Below are 11994 nucleotides of genomic sequence, written 5' to 3' on the forward strand. Positions count from 1 at the left end.
TTAAGAAGTAGTATCAATTTATTTCATCTTTCTAGAAATAATTATTTGGTATTTGTTAAATTATAAGTGATAAAAAGGAAAATAAAAAAATTACGGGCGTAGTTTATTGATAAAGATAATAAAGTAAACTAATTTTTTGAGATATATAGTTTAAGGCCACGCTTGATTAATGTTTCAATATAGGTTAGTGATAAAAATAATAAAGTAAACTGCATCTAAGTCTTTTTCTCTTCCTATTTTTCCTTTTAAGAGTGTCTAAAGCTAATTAACAGATATTGGGCCATATAGGGCTTTACACAATACTAAGTCATTGATATTGGGCCGAATTGGAAGCTCAAATGTAAAACCCTAACTAAAGCTTGAAAAACCCAAAGGAAAGAAGAAGCTCCGCGACCCCCCTACACCGCCTCTTCACTTCCTTCTTCTTTGGCAAAAAATGGTCTGGTCTCGTCTCCTCCCAAAACCGTCCCATATACGTCTCCTCTCTAGATCCCTGATAACTTCACGACCTCATAACTCTACCCCCTCCACTTTCCTCCTCCTCAGAAGACCCTTTTCTACTAACGATGACGAAAACAACAACAAAAGAGACCAGCCAGGCTACAACATCTGGCAACTTTCCGGAGAAAATGAAGGAAATTTCGATTCCTTCTTCCCCCAAGACTCGGAAACTGGCCTCCCTGGCATCACCGATTCACCTGTGACTGCCAAGGGGGAGGATGAAGAGTCGTGGCTAAAAGAAGATGAAAATGGTGACGACGGAGGTCGATATATATTTGATCGACTCGAGAAAGATGTGATTAATGAAAGGAGCGTTAGTGATATTGGTGGTGGTGGTGGTGGTGAGTGGCGGACTTCATCGTTGGGGGTGAAACAGTGGAGTTTCGAGGAGGAGGAGGAGAAGGAGGATAAGGTATTTGATTTTGGAGAGGGTGAAGTACGGAGCGGTGAAGGTAATATTAATTGCGGCGAGAATGTTCCAAGTGAGAGAAGTGCTGAAGAGGAGAAGATGCTTGAGAAAGAAAAGGAGGAACTCAATGCCGTTCTCAAAGGCAAGCAAGCAAGCTCCCGTTTTCATTTATTTTCACTTCTTTGAATGAATGAATGATTATATAGGCTTGAAGTAGTTACTGGGATTTTTTGGGAGAGTATTGATAGGGCTGGCTTTAAGGGGTAAAGTTCAAGTCTTTACATTTCCCTGTAGTACAGAGCTTACTGATTAATGAGTAGAGTGTCAAAAATGCTATCTTTGCATGACGCACATTGAAATAAACTTGCTCTACTAGTAGAATAATGAATTGAGTGATCCACTTGATATCTTACTTTGATGACGCATATTGGACTTTCTGGTCTGCAAATTCTGAAACATCATTAATTTATCATGCGATCCTCTGGTATATGCAGCTTAGGTGTCTCCTTGTGCTTGGGACAATTAACCAATTACGTTATGTTAAGCTATTGAGTTAATTTATACACCGCGTTTAGAATTTCACCCTTGATTGCCTGCAAGCAGCAATACTGTTAGAAATGAAATACTCGTTTTTTTACTGCATTACTCGGACCATAAATTGAAGATGTAAATATCTGAATCACATCTTGGAAATATCAATAGCAAAACTATGTGAAAGCATATGTATCACTGAGCTGTTTTGTCAAATGGTTTATTCAAAACTATTTCACCCGTCAGCAGTTTTCTATTGTGTTATTCTTTGTGAAAATTATTTTTCATTTAATGAAATTACTGAATGACAAGCTGCAATCTGAAAATTATTTTCTTGCATGTTAACTAATTCAATCATATGCCTTTTCTGCTGGCGGTGGATCAAGGCTGGTGATAGTCTCTGAAAGTTTATATCGATCCATATTGCAGGTCCAAATCGTGCTTTTGGTGACCTTATTGCGGCATCTGGAATAACAGACGCAATGTTGGACAGTTTAATTGCCCTCAAGGATTTTGACGGGGTTGAAGGATTGCCTCCTTTAAGTGAGTTAGAGGATATGCGTTATGAAAAGAACATAATGAAATCCCCAAGAGCTGAAATAGAGCGCCAGAAACAGGAAGAAATTGCTAGAGCTAGAGTGAGACAGGTTGATGATAAAGGAAGAGCTTATGGAACAGGAAGAAGGAAATGTAGCATTGCTCGTGTTTGGGTTCAACCTGGTGATGGAAAATTCATTGTTAATGACAAACAATTTGATGTCTATTTCCCAATGCTTGATCATCGTGCTGCTCTTTTGCGACCTTTCTCTGAGACAAAGACCTTAGGTCTTTGGGATGTTACTTGTACTGTCAAAGGCGGTGGTGTTTCAGGTGAGCTTAATTGTTCCTAGTTCACAGAATATTACATATGTTATTGTTCTCTCTTTTTACTTATGGTGCCATCCGCAATAGCTCAAGTTAACCCTCTGTAAAAATTAAAGAAAACTTGTTTTTCTCTCACTTACAACATATAATCTGGTTTACACTTTTTTTTTTTTTTGTAATATGGTACAGAGATACTTCTCTTGTTGGATCAATTATTTTGTAGTTTATCATTAACTCTTATTTTTGGTATTTGACAAGATTCTTTTCTTCACTTGCATGGAGTGTATTGTTACAGGCAAATAGCTCTTTCTTTTCTAATAAAATTTAAGAGCAGCTCCAATTCCATGAGTACATGAGATTAAGCTTATTCATGTTATGGTGCTCTTATTGTAGCATCTTCTTAAAATGCTTTCCTTTCTCTTGGTGGCTTAGCTGTCTGTTTTCATTTAGTGGTTGATCCAGATGTTAGTTCATCACCTGTGTTTTCTTTTCTTGTATTCTAAGTGCCTTTGATTGATATATTGAATCTTATTTTAAGTTGATTTTAACAATTGTCTTGTGAAGGCAGCAGTTTTTGGAAAGCTTTGTAAGCATATTCTTCAGAACTTTGTTGTAGTGAAAGATGGAAGGGTTGAAATTGTAAGGGAGTTCAACATTTTTGGACGTAACTAGCCTTTGAGACCTGCAGTATTTTTATAGTCTTTCAGTGCAATATCCAGTTGTCTGCATGCTCCATTTTCCCATTGTTATCCTTCTCCTGACCAATGCTCTCCATTACCTAGCACAGACAGGATTGTGTCTCAGGATATCAGCATATTAGTTAAACTATAGCTGGGAACTGATGGTTAGTTGAGTTGAGTCATTCTTGTGGTTGTTGTCACTGAACCTTTCCCCCTCCATTTATCCTAATCCAACTGCTATTCTCATTTGTTATTGCCCACTGTCATAAAACACTATCATTTATCATCAGATAAAAATCTTTTTTTGTTTTGCTTGTTAGTTTCTGAGCAAGAGATGAACTCTATTTCCTATTCTATTTGCTTACCTTTTATCTCAAGTATATAAAGCTTCGGAATGCCAGAATATAAGCACATGTCATCTTCTACTGTTTCATGGTGGAAACTCAAAATCAGAGGTTAGCATTATTGCAATATGTCTGCAAGTTGTGATTCTGATTTATTGGTAATTGATTGGGCACTGAAGTAAAAGCCCTTCTTGATTTACACAAATTCATTTGAAATCAGATACTCCTAGCTTTCGTGTGTAATAATATTGAGGATGTCATATCACGAATCATAGTTCTCTTTATCTAGCCTTTCCTTGTGTTTCTCTTGGTATGAAATTCTTTTTCATACAATCACAATTACTGCAATGGAATTTTGAATTGTTTTACATCTAAAGCATGCGCTTTATTTATATAACTTTTTTTATGAGTTCCTTGCCATTTTTTTGTGATTGAATTTTGGCATTTCATTAGGTTCCAACTTGTATATGTGAAGTTTGTGTTCGATGATTGTCTTTTCAGGCCAGATATAAGTGATTGCAGGGTTTTTTTTTTATTTTACTTTATATCAAGCTTATGAAGCATTTTGAGAACAAGTTTTTTTTTAGTAACTTTATATCCTTTTTCCCATCAAATGGAGAATGGCTTGACCACTGATATCTTCTTTATAACGTTGTGCTTAATGTATATGAGAGTTGAGAACCACATTCTGCACAACTTAATTTTTAGTTCAAATCATTTATATGGTGACAGGTCAAGTTGGAGCCATTCAGTTGGGGATCAGCAGGGCCATGCAAAACTGGGAACCAGACTTGCGTCCCACACTCAGAAGTGGTATGCTTATGAAGCATATTGTTTTTGCTTTAAATGCTTCTCCTTTATATCAAGCTTTGCTGTAATGAATTCACACGCTATCTTTTTAGAATAAATCAACATATTATTGGCTGTGAAAATCACACCTCATTTTGAATGACAGCACACTGCCTCATTTTTGTTCCAAACCTGGCTCCTGGCATTAAATTCTAGTTCTTCTGTGATGCACTTCTTCCATCATAAGCTTCGGGTCTTCACTTGTGTTAGATATAATCGATATCTAATATGTTATTTTTGTGTTACCAGGCGGTTTCTTGACTAGAGATCCACGTGTGGTTGAAAGGAAAAAACCAGGAAAGGCAAAAGCAAGAAAGAGCTTCCAATGGGTCAAACGTTAATCAAAGTACACAAGTTCTGCTCTTTTGTACTTGATGATATGAAATGCAACCATGAATCCTCAATATTCAAATTTACATCATGACACAATAGTCTGAGGTTCATTTGGCTGACAGTGAAATTTCTCATGGTGGTAGCTTGTAATCCATATTTACATCACCAGTCTTTGGAGGGCCTGAGAAGATTTTCTTATGTTTTCCTATTCTTTTGTCCTTGATGATATGAAATGCAAACCATTTCAGATTTTGTTTAGTTTTCATGGAAACATTCCAAAAACTAATGTTATTCAAGCTGAATAACTTGTTTCAGTGGTTGAAACTCGTTTTGCAGCACTTGTAGTAATGTGCTGTGAAATTCCTGTCTGAATACTGTACCCTGTCATGTTTTCTCTGGCTATTCTCCTCTTTGTTCGAATACGTCTCTCATATGACGAGAGACTACTGCGCCCTAAAGTTCCACCGCTCCTCTTTCCCCACTTGACTGGGGGAGGGGGTGAGCTGGTGCAGCTGCAATTTGTACAGAGATAAATAATATCTTATTTATTTATCATAATTTTAATAATTAATAATTGTGTCCTCATGATTTTAATTTGGAAGTTACAAATCTATGACTAGTAATTAGTAAACAATCCTGAAAGCATATCTGTGGGACAATTATTTTCTACTAAAAACATTCTTCTTAAAAACAACTTCAAGACAAAAATGGTCTCTTAAATGACACTTAGACATTGGATTATATGATATTGTCATCTCAATTAATAGACGGCCAGGTAAACAGTGGGAAACCGAAAATACAAAGTTTCTTGCAAATTCTAAAAATGTTAGGGATCAATTTGAGAATTGACTATACTAAAGGGACGACCAAAAGCAAAACACAACATTCGAAGAGAAGGGATGGAACTTTAATTGTGGCGGCCTATTACTACTGGGCTTTGACAAACTCAAAGTAACAGTCTTGGTCCATTTATCATCACAGCCTTCTTCAGAGAATAAGGCCATGCCTTCCAAAGTAAAAACCCTAAACCCTAAAATCAGACACTATAAAGTGAGTTCTTGAGTTGAGCGGCAAAAGCTCGGTGTTCGCATCCCTCCAATCTGTTGGCAGCTCAAGCCTACTTCTTTTCTCTATACTTTCTTCTAAGTCTTAGCGGCCAGAAGCAGAGATGGCTCCCCCAAGAGGTACATAAAGTTTTTCACTTTTTTCTTGTTGTAAGGCTTGATAATTGTATCGTTCGCTCTCCCAGTTCACAGCTAAAGTGATGACATTTTATCAATCGTTTTTCTTATTATTTACGAAACAAAATCTCTTGTTTTTCCTTTCATCCACGAAAGTATTAAACTTTATAATAAACATTAATACCATCTCTAATGGCTTAACTAATCTCTTGTTTTTCTTTTTTCTTTTTTTTTTCGTTGAACTGTTTTTTTTTTTTTTGCTTTACACTGTAAGCATTATTGTTTAGAGCATGCCCTGTTTTTTTATATGTATATGTGCATATATGAGCAGGACGAGGTGGCAGTGGTGGTGGGTTCAGGGGAGGCAGAGGTGATGGAGGAGGAAGAGGTAGAGGCAGAGGTTTTGGAGGAGGAAGAGGAGGTGGGGGTGGAAGGGGTAGTGCCATGAAAACCAGAGGCGGTGGGGGAAGAGGCCGTGGAGGTGGAAGAGGCCGTGGGGGTGGAGGAATGAAAGGTGGGAGCAAGGTTGTAGTGGAGCCTCATAGACATGAAGGGGTGTTCATTGCTAAGGGTAAAGAAGATGCTCTTGTTACTAAGAATATGGTTCCTGGTGAAACTGTCTACAATGAGAAGAAGATCTCTGTCCAGGTATTACTGTTCTTCAAATGTTATCTCCATTGATGAAATTGCATCTTTTGTGAAGACTGTGGAATGTTGATCTTCTGTTGCATCAAGTTTCTCTTTTCTTGTTTGGAGAATGTGTTGTGTTGTTTTTATTAGTCTTATTAAATCATGCTTTTCTTCTCAGAATGAAGATGGAACTAAAGTTGAATACAGGGTCTGGAACCCCTTCCGATCAAAATTGGCTGCTGCCATTCTTGGTGGTGTTGATGATGTTTGGATCGTAAGTTAATTCAATGGTTTGATAGAATTTGTTTCAAATAACCTGCTTATTGACAATGTCTACTCTCGTCCTTTTGTTTTCTTGTTGTATCAAGAAACCTGGTGCTAAAGTTCTTTACCTGGGTGCTGCTTCTGGCACTACTGTTTCTCATGTATCTGATATTGTTGGCCCTGTAAGTATTATCTATTTGTAAATTATAGTTTCCTTCGTTGTCTCCTCATAAGGATGTGGCATAAAATGTTTAATTTTTTTGTAGACTGGAGTGGTGTATGCAGTAGAATTTTCTCACAGAAGTGGCAGAGACTTAGTTAACATGGCAAAGAAACGCACCAATGTTATTCCCATCATTGAAGATGCCAGGCATCCTGCCAAGTACCGCATGCTAGTTGGTATGGTTGATGTGATCTTTTCTGATGTTGCTCAGCCTGATCAGGTTTGCTTCTTTTATAATTCTGTTCAGGTCATTCCTTCTAATGAATTACAGCCCCACTGTGGAACAACTATCACCATTTAGGAAAAAAAATTGAAATCTTGTTTTGAATTCTTCAAATGATTTACTAAATTTAGTTTTTTTGCACTGAATGAACATGGTTTTTGTGTTTTGTGTTTCTGCCAAGTACTAGCACTAACTCCATTGACAATATCATATTTCACTTATTTCTGTGATAATTAACTATAGCTTGTTCATGTTTTTATTGGTTTTTCACTCCTCTAATCGGCTTCATTATTAAAAAAATTTGAAAGTTTTTTCTTTTTGGCATACAGCTGGGACTACTGGGGCATCGAATTCCTTTCGATCCCCAAGCTTTCATCTCTCAGTGTCAGTGTAGTGTCAGTGTTGGCCCAGCAATGTGCTCTCACTGTTGGTTTATTTCATTCAAGGCATTTTAGTTTATTTCTTATGATACTTTCCACATTGATTGGAATTGAAGCTTATAAGCCCACGCATATGATGAATTTGCTCGGATTCCCCTTCAAGACTTAATGGGTGATGTAAAATCGAGTTTCTGATGCTTACTGAAATACCAAGCAGCCTTTTCCCATATCATTGACACTGAAATTCTTTTGAGACTTCTATTATTTTCTTTATTATTACTTGTTTGTAATTTTTAAAATCTAGCATATGATGAAGTACTCGGATTCCCCTTCAAGACATCATGGGTGATGCAAGACCGAGTTTCTGATGCTTTTATGAATCATATAATTTTCTTATTTTCAGTATTTCAAATGTGTCATCTCTCTTTTCTCTCCTGGGCACTTTATTTTTCATCCTTTTTATGTATTTTCAGAAATTTTCTGTGCTTGTTATTCACTGTGTAATTGTGGTCTGCTTTGAAATATACTAGTTTGAGAGTGTGTAGAGTATCATTATGCGATGCATGGAATGTTATTACGTTTACATTTTATATTGTCAATTGTGCTTGCAGGAAAATGCTGCCATGTTATTTTGCTTTCCTTCAAGTAAATTTTAGCTTTTTTATGCATCGGGTTGATACTCTTGTACGGAAAAGTGAGCTTTAATTGATCAAATCCATGTGATTTTTATCCATTGTCATGTAAATGCAACTTTTTGTTGGAGGCAGCTGTATTTAATATTCACGTCTAGAAATGTCTAAAAGCTTGCACTATGTATATATTTGGGATGCCCATAGGGATGTTTTAGTGGCTAGCTTCATTATGACAGATGTCTGTTTATGTTTCAATTAAATATCTATATAGCCTTGTGTTCGTTCTGTGATTATCAATTTGCCATTGTAAAATGTGTCAAAGCTCGCATTTATCATGTTAGTTTGGCTCATTCCATGACGAGAACGATCACTGCACCTGTAGAAAATATTAGCAGTTTGGTTTGATTGCTTTTGGCTATAATGCATACCCCATTGTCAAATGATTATGTAAATTCTTTCAATCCTTTTTGACTGAGGTATGTAAGTGGTGCGATTCTGCAGGCAAGGATTTTAGCACTCAATGCTTCCTATTTTCTGAAATCTGGGGGTCATTTTGTTATTTCAATAAAGGTTGGCCTTTTATTCCCTGACTACCAACTTTGCCTTCGTCCCGCTCTTTTATTGATTTGATTATTTTGTGACCAGGCAAATTGCATAGACTCCACTGTACCTGCCGAGGCAGTATTTGAAAGTGAAGTGAAAAAGATGGTGCAGGAGCAGTTGAAGCCTACTGAGCAGGTGACCCTTGAGCCGTTTGAGCGAGACCATGCCTGTGTGGTTGGTGGCTACCGTATGCCAAAGAAACAGAAAGCTGCTGCTTAGGCATTTAGGCTGTATTGTTTCGCGTTGCTTTTGAGGAATTAGAGGGGACAAGAAAGCAAATGTGAAGTTTTGGGGGTATTTTTCTCTATTCGTCTTTGTTTGTAACGAATTGATATCGAATTTAAGTGAAACTGAGTAGCAGTGTTTGATGGTGAAGTAGGGAAATGAACGTGACACATCCCTGTATCATAGTTCGAGCGCCTTCACGTGTCCACGCATTGTTTTTGGACTCTAGCAGCTAACTGGATCGATAGTTTCACCTTGTTTTTGGACTCCAGAACAGTAAGAATTTTTTATTTGAGGGAAATAGCATGATGATTTAAAGTGTCGTAAGCTCTCATGTTGAATGTGCTGTGAAAAATCACGGTGAGGAAAGAGGAGGAAAAAAAGAGAGATCTTAGAGGCATGTACTGGAGTTGCTGTAGTGACTGCACTATTGATGTTATCATGAATTCAACTATACATACTAAGATAACATTGTCAATTGTGATTGAAGTCGAATCATTCAAAATCAAGCCAGCTCTGTCATCTTTGGAAGGTTTAGAGGTTTATGCGTCTTATTTTTACTCATTGTTGTTTACTTTTTTTTTTTGTATAATTAGATTTGTTTTATCTTGATTTTTTCAATGAAATATTAATATTGTCATCGTTTAAGGTTTTGATATGTCTTTAAATTTTTTTTTTGTATTTTTCTCTTTATTCTAAATTATATCAAAATATTTTATAATTTAGATATACTAATTTTAAAAATAAAAAATATTATTTTTAAATAAAAAATACTTTAAAAATCAATCTCTATTATTACAACTACGCAGACAAAATCAGCTGAGAGATGTTCATGAAGCAAACCTCATTCACATAATTACAATGTAATTTACACGGCTTAAATGTTAAAATGCTGAATGTCAGAAGTGGGATTTGAACCCACGCCCTCTCACGAGGACCAGAACTTGAGTCTGGCGCCTTAGACCACTCGGCCATCCTGACCTTGTGCGGTGTTCGTCACCTCATTCTATATACATATACTCTCTTTGTGTTAGACCCTACAACAATAATTTAACATGCTCTATAGCCAATAGGTTAGTTACATGTGGTGTTATTACATGTATATAAATACTTATTTATTACTAATAAAAACTTAATTTATCTATAATATTAAATTAATAAATATAATATTTGATTTATAAATATAGAATAAAGATAAAATTTATAAAACAAAAATGCTTTAAAAAATTATTATAATTATAAAATTCTTATTGCACAAATCATTATTTAAAATGTTCTTGGATGATACTATATTAAATACATGACACTTATTATAGTCCTTGAAGTCGGTACATATATATTATTTTTTTAATGAAAGAAAGCAGTTGTTTTTATAAACTGATATATAAAAAATACCTCAAATTAATATCTAAAACTAATTTGTAAGCACTTGTTATAAGATTTTTATACCGAATTAACTTGTTTGACAATTTTATATGAAGAGATAACTCATGTTCATAAAAATGTTCACATAACAATCGTGTAAGTGATTCTTAAACTTGAAATTATCAAGTTGTCTTATATAGAAAATATTATGCTTTGATGATGTTACATGTTATCTTAATCAAATAAATGAAAAGGCAGACAATAGAAAAAACATGAACAATATGAAAATACTTGAGTGATAAATAGATGATTCATTATTATAGATAAACTAGAAAAAATATCTCATCTTTTTTCAAATAATATTAACTAAGAAATTCTTGGTTAAGGTGGAATAAGATTTTAAAATAGTTTTCAATCTTACTCCAATGATCAATGATTATTATATAGAGAATAAATATGATTTAACATATCAAACATACTTCTTGCTTTAATGTTAAATCAAAACACTGTTGATGAAATGATATTAATTACACTGAAAAATTAATTATTTAAAAGTTAAATCAAATCACTAATTACTTTTCTAATATTTAGGAGATCATGACATGGTTGCTAGATGATGCATCTTATATTCAAATATAAATTAATCAATTGTCGAATTGATAATAAATTAAAATATTTAATTTATTTAATTATAATTATAATTATAATTTATATATAGGCCACCATGTTAGGAACCTAATAGGTCACATACGTTAAGAATAATTAGTCGAAAATTAAACTGTAATGATTTAATTAAATATGACTTAATTAAAATATAATTTAGAAATTAAGTATTAGAATATAATTAATATAGAGATTATATTTTTAAACCTAAAAAAATTAATCATTAAATTATAAAATTATTCTAAATTAATATATGGATATTATTCAGGGGAAAGTTGAAATTTTTCTAATTTATGTGTTTTTTTCAGATTTGTTTATAAATAGTAAGCTATGCTTTTTATTTTTAAAGTTGCTTTTTATTAAAAAGAAAAACTATGTAAGTCATGGAATAGAAAGCTAGCACTCTAAATATAATAATCTTTCTTTTCTAAATAAAACTTTAAGATATTTTTTATTGATGGTTCGAGTGAATTATCGTTGAAGATCGAATAATTAAAGAACTTGTGATTTGTTACAACTTAATCTTTAATGAATTATTTAAAGTAAAACTAAACATAATAATTTTTTTTTTTAAATAAAAAATTAATATATTTTTTATTAATAGTTCAAGTGAATTATTGTTGAAGATCGAATAATTAAAGAATTTATGGTTTGTTACAGCTTAATCTTTAATGAATTATTTAAAGTAAAAAAAATTATATATTTAAATAATAAATTTCTAAATAATTTTAGATTTATCTACGTGATCCTATAAATTCTTAAATTAATTGTCGGTGCACGTATGCTATTTAGAAACCAACAAATTTCACCAGGCATCAGCTTCAAGTAACCCTCTCATCTCAGCACAAAGCAACTCTCAAGAGATTTTGAGCTAAATTTTTAAGACATGCCACTGCTAATTTCTGTCGAGATCGATGGTTGTGCAACTTTCCAGTAATGGAGAGCCTGTGTTGTTTGCCCATGATTGCTCCTTTCTCCCTTTCACTTGAAGGATTAATTAATTATAAGATAACATTGATGCCTCTGCGCGTCGGTCCTCAATTTTTAATATACATGCAGCTCAAAATTTATGCATGCGATGTCGCGGGACAATT

At 34.2% G+C, this 11994-nt stretch overlaps 2 protein-coding genes and 1 non-coding gene across 6 annotated transcripts; 2 read left to right on the forward strand and 1 right to left on the reverse strand.

Annotated features, from left to right (window-relative positions):
* The first annotated feature begins 356 nt into the window (after positions 1 to 356).
* Positions 357 to 4875, forward strand: LOC105129685 (Ribosomal protein S5 domain 2-like superfamily protein). The gene is made up of 4 exons (XM_011031861.1): positions 357 to 1052; positions 1871 to 2311; positions 4062 to 4142; positions 4428 to 4875. Exons 1-4 carry the CDS (start codon positions 437 to 439, stop codon positions 4517 to 4519), a joined length of 1230 nt encoding a protein of 409 aa, XP_011030163.1. The 5' UTR covers positions 357 to 436; the 3' UTR covers positions 4520 to 4875.
* A 589-nt stretch (positions 4876 to 5464) lies between these two features.
* Positions 5465 to 9090, forward strand: LOC105129686 (mediator of RNA polymerase II transcription subunit 36a-like). 4 transcript variants are annotated; one of them, XM_011031863.1, is made up of 8 exons: positions 5466 to 5695; positions 6024 to 6340; positions 6501 to 6596; positions 6691 to 6768; positions 6853 to 7029; positions 8546 to 8614; positions 8690 to 8722; positions 8774 to 9086. In XM_011031863.1, the coding sequence occupies exons 1-8, from the start codon at positions 5680 to 5682 to the stop codon at positions 8864 to 8866; spliced, it is 879 nt and encodes a 292-aa protein (XP_011030165.1). In that variant the 5' UTR covers positions 5466 to 5679; the 3' UTR covers positions 8867 to 9086. The 4 variants fall into 4 exon arrangements, with proteins under 4 accessions (XP_011030167.1, XP_011030165.1, XP_011030166.1 ...); XM_011031865.1 differs by lacking the exon at positions 8546 to 8614 and having other exon boundaries at positions 5465 to 5695; XM_011031862.1 differs by having other exon boundaries at positions 5469 to 5695; positions 8690 to 9090.
* A 679-nt stretch (positions 9091 to 9769) lies between these two features.
* On the reverse strand, positions 9770 to 9853 carry TRNAL-CAA (transfer RNA leucine (anticodon CAA)). The gene has a single exon. It is a non-coding gene; the product is annotated as a tRNA-Leu (tRNA).
* Positions 9854 to 11994: the final 2141 nt, after the last annotated feature.

Source organism: Populus euphratica, unplaced genomic scaffold (assembly GCF_000495115.2).
Source record: "Populus euphratica unplaced genomic scaffold, PopEup_1.0 scaffold16.1, whole genome shotgun sequence".
Taxonomy (NCBI): Eukaryota; Viridiplantae; Streptophyta; class Magnoliopsida; order Malpighiales; family Salicaceae; genus Populus; species Populus euphratica.

Coding starts and splice junctions, on each gene's coding strand:
- LOC105129685 (XM_011031861.1), top strand. CDS start 437: ATGGTCTGGTCTCGTCTCCTCCCAAAACCGTCCCATATACGTCTCCTC. Junction 1,053..1,870: donor ACTCAATGCCGTTCTCAAAG/GCAAGCAAGCAA, acceptor TCCATATTGCAG/GTCCAAATCGTGCTTTTGGT. Junction 2,312..4,061: donor CAAAGGCGGTGGTGTTTCAG/GTGAGCTTAATT, acceptor ATATGGTGACAG/GTCAAGTTGGAGCCATTCAG.
- LOC105129686 (XM_011031862.1), top strand. Junction 6,341..6,500: donor AGAAGAAGATCTCTGTCCAG/GTATTACTGTTC, acceptor TTTTCTTCTCAG/AATGAAGATGGAACTAAAGT. Junction 6,597..6,690: donor GTGTTGATGATGTTTGGATC/GTAAGTTAATTC, acceptor TGTTGTATCAAG/AAACCTGGTGCTAAAGTTCT.